Source organism: Neodiprion virginianus, chromosome 7, assembly GCF_021901495.1.
Source record: "Neodiprion virginianus isolate iyNeoVirg1 chromosome 7, iyNeoVirg1.1, whole genome shotgun sequence".
Lineage (NCBI taxonomy): Eukaryota > Metazoa > Arthropoda > Insecta > Hymenoptera > Diprionidae > Neodiprion > Neodiprion virginianus.
This window is the reverse complement of record NC_060883.1, coordinates 15,114,408-15,131,117: the sequence shown is the minus strand read 5'-3', so window position 1 is coordinate 15,131,117 and position 16,710 is coordinate 15,114,408. Positions and strand designations below refer to the sequence as shown.

Genomic DNA, 16,710 nt, shown 5'->3' with positions numbered 1-16,710 from the left:
TTGTGATCAATGCAAAACTTGAACGTCAGATAATGGTAGATTGACGATAGGTAGTATTAGATTGACATAGAAGAGTGTAAGAGGGATACCAAAAAATATTCTGTAGAAGTCTGCACCGCGTTTTTTTACAGTGTTCTTTACAATGGTAAAGTAGTTAGAGAACTCGATTCTTTATGGATCCTGCATTATTTTTGCAGGCAAACAGCGTCACGACCTGAATTACGTCAAAAACTGTCACTAGAGACTAACCGCTCGATTTCGCAAGGTTATGGAGACGCCGCACTCGACCGCTGACCTACGTCGAAATGCATCTAGCTTTGTTGGAATTGTTGAATGCTCTACTTTTACTCAAGTACTATATCGTGGCATTTCTCGAACTAGTCGGGTAGCTGTCCGAGAAGATGTTTCGGGAGCAGCCTTGGTACCACAGTGGTCAGTGCAGTCACCTGGGAAGCGAATGGTCTCGGGTTTGAATCCCAATCCAGTCCAAGCTGTGAAACATGTTTTCCGGACCCGGCGAAATGCATGTCACAGTACTTGTAAGTCGATCGCAAGTCTGACATATTAAATGTGGGTTAATGGCACGTATTAATTTTATTTTAATGAAGTCGATTGTGATCACATCTACCCAAACTCAATTTTTGACAGCGGTAGTTACCTTTTGATAGCAAAATCCGTGTCAGCTACAACAACTGCGTTATTAAGTCAGACTGGCTTGTGACAGATACCGTGCACAGACCCATGTTTACCATCGTAACAAAAATGAGATCTAACTTCGGTTACCTATCTGCCGGTGCGTCGTCGTTCGCATCGTTTCCCTTCTTAGAATCCTTTCGGTATGCAAAAACTAGTAGTCACTTTTTTTCCAAAACAAATACTCTTCTGTTCGCTAGTGATGAAAAATAAAAACATTGCCGAGTATTTCGGTTTCCTGGAATAGTTGTTGTCGTTGTTTTTCGTTAATTTTTTTATTTATGTATGTGCAAGTGCCTGTAAAAATCGTAATGTTATTGTAGTCTTACAGGTCAAAGGTCGATTTGACACAGAATATCCCATGCAGCATTTTTATCTATACACTAAATGGATTGTGATGTGACAATAACTGCCCTAGGTCTTTACAAGAAAAAAAAACAGAAGTAAATCGATTACAAAAATTAAAACGTTTTGTTTCGATGACCATATCATAGCATATATAGTAATAATGTGTTTCAATTTACTCCAGCACATAGAAAGAACTTTTCAACTTACCGATGAATATGATCCCAGTTCCATTGCACTTGTGGCATTTTGTTACACTGGTAACCCCGCGCCGTTTCACAGGATGATGGCCTGGTTTAATTGCTATAAACAGCAAAACAAATTTCATTATCACCTAGTAATTAACTGACATTGACCAAATTTCAAATATCTTTGTTCAACCCTAGAACGATACATTGTTTGTCTCACACCTGAACCTTTCGATCACTTACTTAAAATAACCTGACTCAATTTATTTTACATCAAACATATATACGGAGCTTTCCCCGCCAACTTTGTGAAGGGTTGATGATGACAATTTTTAATTTCATCAAGGATTTTTATCATGTTAGTGCGACCCTTGAAAACTAGTAGAAAAGAACGTCCTGTCATTCCGAATCTCACGCAAAAATCGTACATTTAGAAAACAGGATGTTTTTCTCTTGTTTCATAAACTTAGATTTGGGTGTTTTTGAAATGGGTTCACAATTTCGTAGGGTGACTAGTGATTGGAAAAAATTGAAACTTTTTAGGAAGGTTTTCAGGGGTCATACTACCATAGGAAAAACCCTTTATGAAATTAAAAAATGTCATAGTAGACAGTTTACTAAGTTGGTGTGGAAAGTGTCATATATTACATGGAATATAAGTATATATTGAGGACTTACTTTCGACGAAAATTACTTCAATATATATATTTTGGATAGGCAAGTAGAGAATTTTTGTTGTAATGTAAACCTAACACATGCCATGTTAAGAGTTTATACACTACAGGAAAATGGAGGGTCTTGTTTGATATTTTCTTTTTACAACACTAATTTCAATTTTACTATTGGTTCTAATACTTTGTGCAATAACAATAGGTTTTGCCACAAAATTACGTTTTTTCAGTAAATCTCCACCTAACTAGGTGCAGTAGATAAGGCGCTAACCATGAAGAGAAGGACTGTGATCAAGAACTCATATGCGTAAACTGTAACAACACTCATAGAGCTTCGTATATAAATTATATAATTTATCGATTTAATCCGGAGGTTGTAAAACTAAGGGACATGCTAGGGACCAATTATAAGGACGCAGAGGCTTGGGCAAAAGAGACCTTTACAGATATGCATGAAATAATTACAGGAACAGGAACAGCAATAATCACCAGCAATGGTTGGAAGGATACCTAACCATCAACTGGAGCAGACATCGAGGCTGACAATAAGCTCGGCACAGGAAGAAACGATCCTTCTCTCCCAAAGGGTGGGAACAACCAACCAGAAAGAAACACAACTTATGCCTATTTGTAACTCACATAACTAGCCGGAAGAGGCAGGGAGGAGAGGGGATAATCAATGAACAAAATTTCCTGAGAGAGTATGACAAACTGAAAGAGACTATGAGAGATTGGCTGGAAAGAGCAGCAACGCTCATGCTAAACAATGAAAGCACCAGGTCCAGCCTTGGGATCCCAGCGGCAGTTAGATGGTCGGACGGGGACTGTAAATCATCAGTAGAAGCTAGGAAGAGAATACTAAAAAACTATCTGAACACCACTCAGACGAGAACTGGAACGAATACCAGGAAGCCACGAAAAAGATGGAAAACTTTCTAAAGAAATGAAAACTACCAGCTTTCAAAACATTTGCACAACTCTAAACCCCACAAAGGACAGTGGAGAGATCTGGAGAAACATAAAAGGTTTTAGAAATAAATGAACCCAACCCGCTCCGGGGTCAAGGGATAGCAACAGAATAGATGACTACTCCAAATTAAAGAAGGCCTTCAGAAAATTAGCGCATAATCAGATTAGAAACAACCAACTAGATATATTAATAGTACTTGCTTGCAATTAGACAAAAATGTGACATAGCAGGAGATAGAACTGGCCATTAAGAATGCAAAAGCAAAAACATCTCCGAGGTTGGAACACATCAGCTATGTGATTCTGAAGCAACTTCCCAAAGAAGCAACTAAGAGACTAAACAAAATATACAACCACATTCTTAAAACTGGCGTGATCCACAAGGATTGAGGGAACTATAAAACTATCTTCACCCAAAACAGGGGATACAGGATTTCGGCCAATATCGATGTCCTGCCTAGTCAAAATATCTATAAGAATAATTAACGAAAGACTTACATGGTGGATGGAAACAAAGAAGAACAGGAAGAAGCTGATACCCCGTAATTTTGATGGTTTCAGGAGAGGAAAGTCGTGCTATAATGAACTAGCGGATCTAAGACCGGTGTAGTGTATATCGATATAACAGAAGTATGATATTGTCAACTTAGACCAACCCACAGAGAAACTTATCCCCCCCCCCCATCAATCAGCTACACATTGCGCATTTGTCCTCTAATTTCACGTCACTTCTTACCACATATACTGTCAAGGTCCATATGCTTTTGGGAATCTGAAATTCCCTCACTTGCTCAGGTATTCGAGCCTGAAAATAGATCAGACTGAAGTGTGTAACGTTAATTGAATGATATATCTTTGGAAAATATCGTTATCTTGTAACTTTAAAATTGCTTGAATTTTAGTAATTTGTTAATATGGCATCAACAAACTCAAATTTTATGAATTCAACTTTTTCAGGTGTTCTAAGGGTGCAATAGTAATTTTTGTTTCAACGTTTATATACATTAACGTTACTAACTTCAGCCTTCTGAAAGTAGGATATTTCCTATAACCTTTTAACAAATATAAGGCTGAAAAATCATGGTATCACGAATTTTTTTGTCAGTGACTGAATTATTGTTAGTGTTTCTGGAGTACTTTGGGAAAAAAAGAACTCGGTTAGTGAAATCGGATCTAACTTGATTTCTTGACTCAGTAGTTTTTCCCAAAGTACTCCAGAAACAATAACAATAATTCAGTCACTGACAAAAAAATTCGTGATACCATGATTTTAAAAAAAAACAACCCTAATATTATGTTTTTAAAAGCGGATAAAGGCAATACGTCTGTAGCTATGCATAGAGATACTTACAATAACAAAATGAGGCAACAGCTTTCGGACACTAACACCTACAGAATTGCTAAATACGACCTGTGCAACTCCCTACAAACTAGGGTGAACAAACTCATGTTCAATTGGTTTAACTCCAAATTAATACACAAAAACTTACACAGAAGCATTTCTACCTACAATAGTGTCCCCCCACGTGCATATGGGCTACCTAAAATTCACAAAGATGAAGTCCCATTAAGAATTATTGTCTCATTTGTCAATAGCCCGACTTATGCCTTATCCAAGATAATTAATTCATGGCTCACCACTAACATCACACCTCCCACCTCTAGAGTTAAAGATAGCTTTTTCTTAGTTGACACAATAAAAACATTGATTATTCCAGACAACTATACTTTAATATCGCTAGATGTAATATCTCTTTTTACCAACGTTCCGACAGATCTTGCACTGCGCGCAGTAAACAACCGTTGGGCTTCTCTTGAAAATAAGATCCCAATTCCTCTTACTGAACTTGATAAAGCTTTAAAAATATGTTTTGATTCTGCAATATTCAAATTTAACAATGATACGTATGCACAACAATTCGGGTTGCCCATGGGATCTCCTCTCTCTCCAATCTTGTCAGACCTTGTCATGCAAGACTTGGAAAGGTCTTGCATTACCAATCTTGATTTTGATTTACCGTTCTACTTTCGATATGTTGATGATATTCTTACTGCTGTTCCTAAAGAAAAAATAGATTACACTCTTAATATTTTTAACCGATATCATCCACGATTACAATTTACTATTGAAATAGAAGAAAATAACGCCATCAATTTCTTAGATGTATTGTTGATACACAACAACAATAATATCAAAACAGATTGGTTCCACAAAAAAACCTGGTCTCAAAGATATTTGAATTTCAATTCTCACCACCCAATGTCCTACAAAATAGGCACCATCATTAACCTAGTTGACCGAGCCAGCAAACTTTTAAGTACAGAATTCCACGTAAAAAATCTGTCACTCATATACAATATACTAAGATGGAATGATTATCCTCATTGCCTATTACACAAACATATAAATAAGAGACGCTCCTACATCAACAACTTACCTGACGATAATATTGACTCTGCTCCCGCAGACGATAACAATAGACCTGCTACTACATATATTCCCATATGTATCTGGTCTCTTTGAGTCATTGAACCGTCTGTTTACCAAACATAATGTCAAGTTTGTTGGAAAAAATTCAAAAGATTTACAATTAGTCTTTGACACGGGAAAAGATAGGATCCCCACAGACAAACGATCCAATGTTGTGTATAAAATACCTTGCAATGATTGCAACCAAGTTTATATCGGACAAACTGGCCGCCACCTTAACACCAGAATCAAAGAACATCAACGCAATGTACATGAGATTGAAGAACGTCACACTGCTCTAACAAAACATATGACCAATAAAGAACATACTTTTAACTACGACAATACATACATCCTTTGTGAAGAACCCAATTATTATAAAAGACTATTACTAGAAATGTGCAACATTGTAGGACACACCAATTCGGTTAATCTTAGACAAGATGTTGAACATTTAAGTAATATTTACAAACCTCTAATCTCTGCCCACACAACAAATATTGTTTAACGTTAACTAGATACATAAATTTTTGTCCCCATAGCACAGTTTTTCTACGTAATTTTTTTCACAAAACATTTTTCTGTTTTTCTATATAATTGTTTATATTAAGTTCACCTTCACTAAGGATCATATTTGTTTCTCCCATCAATCACTAGTCACCTGTTGACCCAATCGGTTTAACCAATAATAATTTTTGTTAGACATGGGGAACATAGTCATAAAGAGCCTAGCTCCACTTCTTGGACACTTTGCAAACTAATTTTACTAAAAATACGTTCCTTAAAACCTTTTAATACAATGACATATAGACTGTGAAGAAACATAGTTCTTTAATCTTTTTAATTAATGACTTCCAACTTGTAACTCCTACATGTAAAATAACTAGAAGAGTGACAATGACTACCGTCACTCAAAGAACATTGTCTCCACAAATTGTAAATTGTGAATTGACTGCATCTTAGTCCGCTTACTTTTAAAAAAAGGTAAATAACACTCTAAGCCTTTCTTTTTTCAATTAATCAAATTGTTCTCACTAACCAATAATATATAATAGCCCTAAGAGTATTACTTCTACAATATTTAATGTCTGATTGTATTTCTAGTATTATTAAAAAAGATTTTTTTGTTGTTCTTGACAGTTAAGTAAATAAATCGTTCTGAGGAGGGCCCATATCCGGGTCGAAACGTTAACTAAAAATACGTTTACTTAATTGACCGATCACCAAGATTCTATAATAGGATATACATAGAATGTATGAAGTGATGTGACGAAACAAAATTTTAAGTGCAATTTTTTTTTTCTAAGATCGATAGTAGTTTGTATGAGCGAGTCTACTTCTTCGACAGACTCAAAACTGCAGTCTTATTTTCAAAATACTCTGAGTTTTACCTGACTTTTCCTCGCTGTAAAAAATCCCCTGAGTTTTGCCAGTTTTCTAGGTTTTTCCTGTTCGTAGGAACCCTGAGTATTTACCGTAAAAGTGCATAGCCTATCATTAACCCGAATTATCAAGCTGTCTACAGAAAAATACTTCATTTGAATTATTTCAGTAGATCTCGAGTGATTACCGAACATACAGACAGATAACAGCCGTTAGAATTTATGTAATAGTATGAGTTACAATATTAGTAAATTTTTCTATCAGCAAATATTTTTCTACAATTATATTGTTTTTTTGTTTATACGCTTCAATTTATTAAAACTATAGTGTTTAAGAAAAGTTCTATTGAATTAATAATTATTAAAATGGAAGAATTCTTTCAAAAACCGTTCTTTCATTTTGAAAAATATTTTCAAAGCCACTTTAATTTAGGTCTCAAACCTCTGTATCTGGATATAGTACACTTGGAATGTCAAATTTTGATCACTTCTGAGGTCCAGAAATGCTCAGTCGGGACATTCTAAGCTCAATAGACTAAGTATCATAAATGGCTTGTGAGAAATTATAAGCCAAAAGATATCAGTTTCGCACATTTTTCAGTACATTTGAATATAATAAATTGATTGATGTCATGTAAATAAACAGTTTAAAATCCAATTGCTACGATTAATTGTGAAAAAAAACTTACTTTTCTTTACTTTTGTAGGATGGTGTTCACAAGGCTCATCACTACCGCAATCTTCACAAATTTGCACCTTAGGTTTTTGATGCATATTTGTTTTGTGGCTCTTTAATTCTCCAGGAAGGGCAAAACAGGCTCCACATACGTCACACGTGTAAGGCCGATCCTGTGTACTAGCCACAGTAACTGTTGTTGGTGTCTGAACAACTTGCTGTGGTTGTTGTTGGAGGTTGCTCGGAGTTGTGTTGTGGATTCTTTTGTGATGATTCAGTAAACTCATATGTCCAAAAACTAGACCACAAATGTCACATTTGAACGTAGCGTTCGTTGCTGCCGCTATACTCATTTGATTCAATAATGTATTATAACCAACAGGCTGAACGTCAAACCGATAACACCCTTTGTCATCAGTTGTGATCGCACCGATAGTGCTAACTGCATTTGTTTGAACTTTCTGCAGCATATTCACGTTATAGTAAAATGGGAACTCTGATGTAGCTGATGGCTTATCTTCTTTTTTCTCTGCCCCTGTCACGTACATTTGCTGTGATTGTTGCTGCTGCTGAGACTGCTGACCTTGTGGAGCTTGCTGTTGTTGAATTTGTTGAGGGTCAAACATCGTGGCTTGCTGCACAAAAAAATTCTCATTTTGTTTTACTTAAATATTTTTACATTTTTGGATTTTGTTAATGCAAACCTAGTTATACGTATAGAGGAATATTTTCAGGATGCATGGGCAAAGCCGCATCGACATATTGAATTCGAATGTAGTCTTTGACGCAAAGATTCTCTTACTGTTTCACATTGTTTTTGATCAAATATTTTTTTATGCAACGTAAGGAAAAATGAAACATGGAACTAAATCGGAAAAGAAGTTCGGAATTGAGCCATCTGCCGATCTGACGTGGCATGTGTTTGCATCCTTATTTTTTCAGAAGCATTGTTATAAGATTTGATCACTTGTTTCCTAGCGAGAGAGTTCAATGTTTTAGGTTATGTACTATCTTCGTGCATGCTACACCTTTTCATCCAAGTCCAGGCATAGTTTTATAGATAGATTGCACGCTCTTACATGGCTCCTGAAGCTGAGACCGAAGGACTGAACTAGTACTGCAGTGGTCCTCTCTCTGTCGCTAGATCGAGAGAGTAGGGAGCAGCTGCTGGACGGGTATACTTTTATATAGCGAGGCGACTACTTTTCTATTTGAGAACTTATGACACTCTATTACCACAGCAACAAAAATAAATGTTGCAAAAGTAATTGACTAGTAAGCGCAGTAACACTGATTATAATAATAACAAACAATGGCAATTTGTTTATTTTTCCATCTCGAGAATGCGCTGTGAATAATTTGCGCGACCAAGAAATGTGGGGGAAACTCAAAAGTTCCACTAATCTTTGGTTACTTTATCACACTGCTCTATTCAGGTGGTAATGTTTTGCAATCGGTTGTCGAATAAGGGGCCGGATTCTGAACATCAAGTGAGTTCGCGTTCGTCTTTGTGGAAACGGAAATTTGGAGTGTGATGTCAATCTTTTCTTTCCTGAATAGTGTATGGCTCATTTCAGAAACTTGCGGTCTGTGCCATCTAGCGGCTAATAAATCGTTCTATATCTGCTCGTGGTAATTGCCCACCCACTAGCACCCCGTGTTTTTTCTATTATTTTTTTTGCCTGTGGTGCCGGTTTCTAAGGTAACCTCGCCTTGAGCACGCAATATATAATAGACTAATTATCCGAAAAATAACTCTCAAATAAGAAGTCTACAGTATACTCAACACCCAACCTTTTGAGAAGGAATAAGGGGTTATGTATGGTTAATACAAACAAACGTCAGAACTAACACCTATTTTTCTCTCCTTTCTTAGCTATCGCCCTCTATCAACAGCATGTGCCGCTTCGTAATAATATTTGACATCGATAGGCTCTGTACCAGCCCCCTGACACACGCTGCTAAAAGTAGTTCGCAAACTGTCCGTCGATTCTGCCGCCAATTTTCACCACGAGTGGCACTAGTAGTTGTCTGACAAGCTTGCGCGCGGTCAGCGAGCGTGTCAGAAGTCTACTAGCGCCACGTAGAGAAACTAAAAAACGGGGACAAAACGCGTACAATTTTTTAAAATGCGAGCAGTGGCGAGTGTCAGGCGGCTGCTCTGTACCGACCAGCCCCCTGACACACGCTGCTAAAAGTGGTTCGCAAAATGTCCCTCAATTCTGCCGCCAATCTTCACCACTAGTGGCGCTAGTAGTTGTCTGAAAAGCTTGCGCGCATTCAGCGAGCGTGTCAAAAGTCTACTAGCGCCACGTAGAGGAACTAAAAACGGGGACAATACGCGTACAATTTTTTAGTATACGAGCAGTGGTGAGTGTCAGGGGGCTGGTACCGACCGTGATGTTCATTAACCATCGACTATAATAATAGTATGGAGAGCGGAAAACCGTAGAACTCACTAACACGATCTCACGTGATGTTCAGAATCCGGCCCAAGGATCCTATCACGGTCTTTCATACAGGTCTTGCAACTCTGGTGGTGGGGGTGACTCACTTTTTGAGTCCGCTTTCAATAATTCTTAGATTGGCCGCAAGAGTCGCTGTAATCTAGTAGGGTCACCCGTGTCACCTGTGAACGACAGAGATAGATAAAATTTCTCTGTTGGCGCAAGCGCGATACAGCCTAACCCGTAAAAATAACGAAATTTGAGGTTCTGTAACTCAGCCCTACTAGATAGTAGCGACGCAGTGCCGAAACCGCAAACTACAAATTGATTCAATATCTGAGTCACTCCTAGCCTACCCCCACCACCAGAGTTGCAAGACCTATATGTAAGACCGTGGATCCTATCCTGAAGCATTACCTGTTACTCTGCTGTTTGTATAAAGGCCGTGCGGGAAACTAACGACAGCGCCGAATGGGCCGAAATTGTCCCAATCGACGGGTATTTTCCCCTGTCTACGCCAATGACTCAGCCAATCATAAGCTTCCGTGGCTACGTCATAGCACAAATAGGCTATTGATTATGTCTTAAAAAACAGGGCAATAAGGAACTAAGACGTTCACGCGTTTTTATTGCGGGAATCGTTCAATGGGTTATAAAAGAAGAAAAAACCGCGGGGTGCTATTAAATTAGAGGGTGGAAATTGAAGATAGGGGTGAAAAGGTACTCCTTTTGGTTTTTGCAATATATCTCGTAAACAAAGCAAAATTTCGATACATTGTATATAAAACTTTTTGCAGAGAATTAAATTTCCTATCGGATTAGTATTTTTCAAATATTAAAAAAAAAAAAATTTCCATGTGAAAACAGTCGAAACAAACTTGAAAAAAAAGTCGAAATTTCGATTTTTTGAGTTTTTTTGCTTTTCCGCCTGTATCTTTGTTTTGGGCTGAGATAGGTATAGGCATTGCTAAAGATAAAAAAAGTAGATTAAATTTCCTTCAAAATGCTCGGTTGAAATATTTTTTTGGATAAAAATTGACCGAGATGTGGCCATTTGAACCTGGCTTTTTTTCGCATTTCATCCCTCTTGTACGAATATTGTTTTCGTTCGCGTTTTATTGAAAAAATTATTGTTTTACTCAACTAATAAGGGTTTTTTATGTTTATTATGTAGGAATACATGACAATTACAACAAATGTTTAGAACAATGATCAATATTCAAACAATACTTTAAACAATTTGTAATACATCTACACAAACTCTTATTTGAAATGAATTTCCTTTCCGTTAGAGATCAGTAAAGGCCATGATTTCAGTACACAACCGTTACTTTCCTACACACTTATATTGTATACCCGTATACCCGTTTTGTGATCCTTTCAAAACATCTGCTCCAAAATAAAAGGGGAAGAGTATACATACAGGAGCGACAAAGATACCATGAGTCATCCTAAGCACTTTCGCATTTCGAGCGTTTGCTTGCCAGTATATTTCTCGTGTTCGTTGAGCTCAGTCGTAGAAATTATATTATGCAATGGAAAAGTGTTTTTTCTGTGATAAAAATATATTAAGTGAAGCAAATAGAGTGCTGAAAGCGCAGAGTATTGCAACTGTCACTGCTGCTAGTATAAAAAGAAACGATGAAAAACGATGATTTTGCTTAAAACAGTTGCTTGTGGTTGCACTACAGGTTGCCATGGTAACTGTGGTTGTAGAAAATTGCAAATTACCTGTTCTATTTTTTGTAAAGAATGCATGGGGAGTAATTGTGACAATGTACAAGAAGCTGATATTGCAGAAGACGACATTATTGAAGATATAGATGATGATATCGATATCCAGTTCGATAATATTATTGTTGAAATGTAGTAGCATCACTGTTCCAAACATTTGTTGTAATTGTCATGTATTTCTACATAATAAACGTAAAAAAAACCTGTTTTAGTTGAGTAAAACACTATTTTTTTCAATAAAACGCGAACGAAAACAATATTCGTACAAGAGGGATGAAATGCGAAAAAAAGCTAGGTTCAAATAGCCACATCTCGGTCAATTTATATTCAAAAAAATATTTCAGCCGAGCATTTTGAAGGAAATTTAATCTACTTTTTTTTTATCTTCAGCAATGCCTATACCTATCTCAGCCCAAAAAAAAGATACAGGCGGAAAAGCAATAATACTCAAAAAAATCGAAATTTCGGCATTTTTGAAGTTTGTTTCGACTGTTTTGGCATGGAAATTTTTTTTTTAATATTTGAAAAATACTAATCCGATAGGAAATTTAATTCTCTGCAAAAAGTTTTGTATACAATGTATCGAAATTTTGCTTTGTTTACGAGATATATTGAAAAAACCAAAAGAGGTGCCTTTTCACCTCTATCTTCAATTTCCACCCTCTAATTTAATAGCACTCCGCGGTTTTTTCTTCTTTTATAACCCATTGAACGATTCCTGTAATAAAAACCCGTGAACGTCTTAGTTCCTTTCTATATGACATAATCAATAGCTTAAAAATTAACGAATCGTTTTGAATGACCCTGTCGCTAGAGACAGTAAATAACGGTTTATTCGATATTTCTCTAACTGTTACAACAACTAATAGTGCAAAAATTAGCCTTGTCTTTTCTTTCCCTAGAAGGAGGCATTTTCTGGGTCCGAATATTTGTTTTTTTCGGAAAAATTATGACAAATGACCACCAGAACACTCGTCAACGTTAGTGCAAGTCCTGCCGATAGGGATAAATTTAGCCACTCATACTCGAGCTCGGTCTCTATAAGCTATGTGTTTCCTCCGCCAAGTCACTGATTTAGAGTGAGAGGGAATGCTTGTGGCTGTTGGTCTCTTTGTATGTATGACTTCAGCTCGGTGCACAGAGTGTACAGTCTATCCCTATGAGTCTATGGGGCCGCGTTGGACGCACGTCACTCTTTGGCTGTCAAGCGAGACTATGGCGATACAGGATCGAGATTCGACCATGATCAATTCGATTGAACATAGCCAAAGCATAGCTATTACCTAGGGTGTATTCAGAGATATACTTGCAGTACTGCAAGTACTGGCAACCGCGTTCCGAAATCGTGCGACAGCTTACTGCTGCCAGTCAGTGACGTCATAAAATTTGTGACGTTATTGACTATGACTACTGCGGTTTGGGACATGAGGCAGTTGCAGTACTTGAGAGATGGCCGAGTCCTCGGTGAAGTTGTATAGTAGCGTTCCGATTTTACTGCAACTGGCAACCCGAAATAAAAACGGTATGCAGTTCGCAGTTGACTGCGTGACGTCACGGTCGGCAATACTAGAAGTATATTTCGGAATACTCCCCTAGTTGCGACACAAGATCGCGAGTCGTAATCGTGAGCCACAAAGTAAGAGAGAAGTAGACGCAACTCCAGAATACAAAGTTTGGCCAGATTTCAGCACAGTGTTAGTAGTAACGATTTTTACCACGCATTGCGTCCGTGTTTGTTGGTTGTTCAAATATTATGATCATCGAGTGTTGAGCAGTTGCTGACATCTGTCTGGTTCAGTCCCCTGACACTGGTAGATAAAAGTGGCACGCGAAATGTGCTTGCCACACTGTGGCGCTAGCTGTTCTATAAGAACTTCTCGTATATATATGTTGCATCGACGTCACAACAATAACAGCACGATGAGCACAATAATCGGAGCCGTCGGAGTGTTTAAGGCATGGAGACTAGAGTAATGGAGTGGACACAGCATAGGAGAATAAGTAGTAACGGCGTCCTCAAAAACCCGTCCTCCAATTAGTTCTCCGCTCTGCCACTAGCATCGCATGGGTTGAAAAGTTCGTAAATATAGTAATAAAATTAGTGACCGATCCGCGCTTGCGCAGTAGAATGAAAAGTGACGCACCTAAATGATAGTATATTGGAGGTTAAGGAGACTATTTTGGTTTTATCAGTGCTTATGTAAAGTATTTTGTGCCGTGCTTTTCGTGTAAGAACAGTTGTGTTTTGTGTCACAATCTCTATCAACAATTCAATTTCGAGTTTTCATCGTACGATTCGACGTTTTCTTATCTGAGTAAGGTAATTTCATTCACTAATGTTTCAGCTTATTTTTATTCATCGAAATCTGATACACCCATTTTAATAAACATAATAAATTAATTAACACTGCACATTATAATAACAAAAAGTTTTACACATGTAAACATAAACACTGCACGAATTTTGCCACATTGAGGTTAGGAAATAAGTAGTAACAGTGTGTCTGATCTAAATATATATACAGGGTGTCCCAATTTAAAGTATGCATTACGTTTTCAGCCGAACTAACGTTTTAATTGGAAAATGTGTCCTACAAAAGTTGTTCGGTTCAGAGGGGGACACAGAAAGATTTTTTTTTTTTGGTCCAGCATCATAATTGGTGATGCTGTGGAGGATGCACTAGTTTTTTTTAAATGGAATCATGCATTTTTCTTTCAACTAAAATATTCTTTATTCAAAAATCTACAATCTTCTCAGAACATGTTTTTTTTCTAAATGAATAGTTCGTGAGATAGAACAAAAAAACAAATATTTCATTACTCCAAACTTTCTCTGTGATATGTGTGATATGTCGGAGCATCAGTGGGGTGACTACAGATGTTCAAAAATACCACCATCAAGAGCAATAAATGCTCTGATTCGCTTTTCGAAGCTCTGCACCGTTTTCAAAAGGATTGCCTTTGGAATGGCTCTGCACGCATTAGTAATTCTATTCATCATGTCAGCCCTAGTCGTTGGAGGCTCCCGGTAAACAACATCTTTAAGGAATCCCCATAGGAAAAAATCAGGTGATGTGAGATCCGGCGATCTTGGTGGCCACTCAACTGGACCTCCTCGACCGATCCAATTACCACCGTAGGTAGCCTGCAGATAATTCCTCACAATTCGGTGATAATGAGGAGGTGCTCCATCTTGTTGGAACCACATTCGTGCTCTCGTATCCAACTCAACTTTTTCCAAAAGCTCTGGACAGATCGATCACCAACATCGGTGGAAATTAAATGTTTGGTGTGGGATCGTCAACGGATATCTTGTAGGGCGATATTACTTCGAGGGACCGGTGACCGGGCAAAGATATCTCAACTTTTTGCAGAACGCATTACCAGAGCTTTTGGAAGAAGTTGACTTGGATACAAGAGCACGAATGTGGTTCCAACAAGATGGAGCACCTCCTCATTATCACCGAATTGTGAGAAATTATCTGCAGGCTACCTACGGTGGTAATTGGATCGGTCGAGGAGGTCCAGTTGAGTGGCCACCAAGATCGCCGGATCTCACATCACCTGATTTTTTCCTATGGGGATTCCTTAAAGATGTTGTTTACCGGGAGCCTCCAACGACTAGGGCTGACATGATGAATAGAATTACTAATGCGTGCAGAGCCATTCCAAAGGCAATCCTTTTGAAAACGGTGCAGAGCTTCGAAAAGCGAATCAGAGCATGTATTGCTCTTGATGGTGGTATTTTTGAACATCTGTAGTCACCCCACTGATGCTCCGACATATCACACATATCACAGAGAAAGTTTGGAGTAATGAAATATTTGTTTTTTTGTTCTATCTCACGAACTATTCATTTAGAAAAAAAACATGTTCTGAGAAGATTGTAGATTTTTGAATAAAGAATATTTTAGTTGAAAGAAAAATGCATGATTCCATTTAAAAAAAACTAGTGCATCCTCCACAGCATCACCAATTATGATGCTGGACCAAAACAAAAAAAAAATCTTTCTGTGTCCCCCTCTGAACCGAACAACTTTTGTAGGACACATTTTCCAATTGAAACGTTAGTTCGGCTGAAAACGTAATGCATACTTTAAATTGGGACACCCTGTATATGACTACGATCTTTTTGATCGCAGCGCCGCCGTTTTAGGCCGGGATTTCGTGTACATTTCTGAAGCACGCTGTGTCCACTCCTTTACTCTAGTCTCCATGGTTTAAGGGGTGGCCGAGGTCATGTTGACCTGCCTCGCTCCTCGCTTTATATCGAAGATTCACACAGAACAGCCAGCGCTGCTGGTGGCGATTTCAAGAACTTCAGATTCCGAGACAAAATGCGTTTGCATTTATCGTATAGGAAAAGCAGGCCAGTGCCAAGGGGCTGGCCTGGTTTAAATATTTTGAATAACCGAAGAACACGAATGCGATGAGTGAAGGAAATCGGTACTACTAACTCTGCGCCAAAAATGGTCCCAATTTTTACTGACACACAGGCTTAAGTTTTGTTTCCTACTCTCTTACTTCCTGTCATGAGCATTGGTATGTCAGACTGGCTGTCGAAATCGCAGGCTGAAGGGGCCGAGTTAATTTAGCCTAACCTTAAAGTGGCATTGACAATGTAATCTGGATAAGTTATATTCTAAAAGCACATCAACATTTTGACAATAAACTGAATGATCAGTTCTTCGCGATTGTAAACGTGACAAAAAGTCAATAAAACCATTTTGTGAACCGAATATCTCAAAAATTTTTGGCTAATGCCAAATTAGTTTTTATGACTTTTGCAAATAGTGTTCCCTCCGAATAGGGCCGCTCGATGGCGGTGAAGGGAATACGATTCTTGGAAATTACTTCCCACTACCAATACGCTTACTGCGTAATCTAAACTATCGTAATTCGTCGACCGTTGCGCCGTCTCTCGGGCGAATGGCGACAACGTTTAGATGCGCAGCTGACTGGGATTTTCGGTTATGTAATAGGCTCTGGTATGATTATTCAATCAAATTACGAATGGTATTACGAAAGTGAGCTTGACTTACGTAGAATGTAGCTTTCAAAGTATCGATCTTGATTTTTTTCGTTGAAAATCCATATGGAAAGGTAAGTAGATCGACTGAATAATGAAATTAATG

The 16,710-nt window shown here is 37.9% G+C and overlaps 1 protein-coding gene across 12 annotated transcripts in view; it reads right to left on the bottom strand.

Annotated features, from left to right (window-relative positions):
- The window catches only part of LOC124308360 (zinc finger protein OZF-like), an 82,869-nt gene that overhangs the window by 25,883 nt on the left and 40,276 nt on the right, over nt 1–16,710 (bottom strand). For all 12 annotated transcript variants that reach the window (XR_006908971.1, XM_046771001.1, XM_046770999.1 and 9 more), the window contains 2 exons: nt 7,408–8,029; nt 1,249–1,341 (listed from right to left, as the gene is read on the bottom strand). Coding sequence is in view for 11 of the 12 variants with exons in the window: in XM_046771001.1 (XP_046626957.1) it covers nt 1,249–1,341; nt 7,408–8,029 (715 nt within the window). In the remaining variant the exon portion in view is untranslated. The remainder of the gene's footprint in view (nt 1–1,248; nt 1,342–7,407; nt 8,030–16,710) is intronic.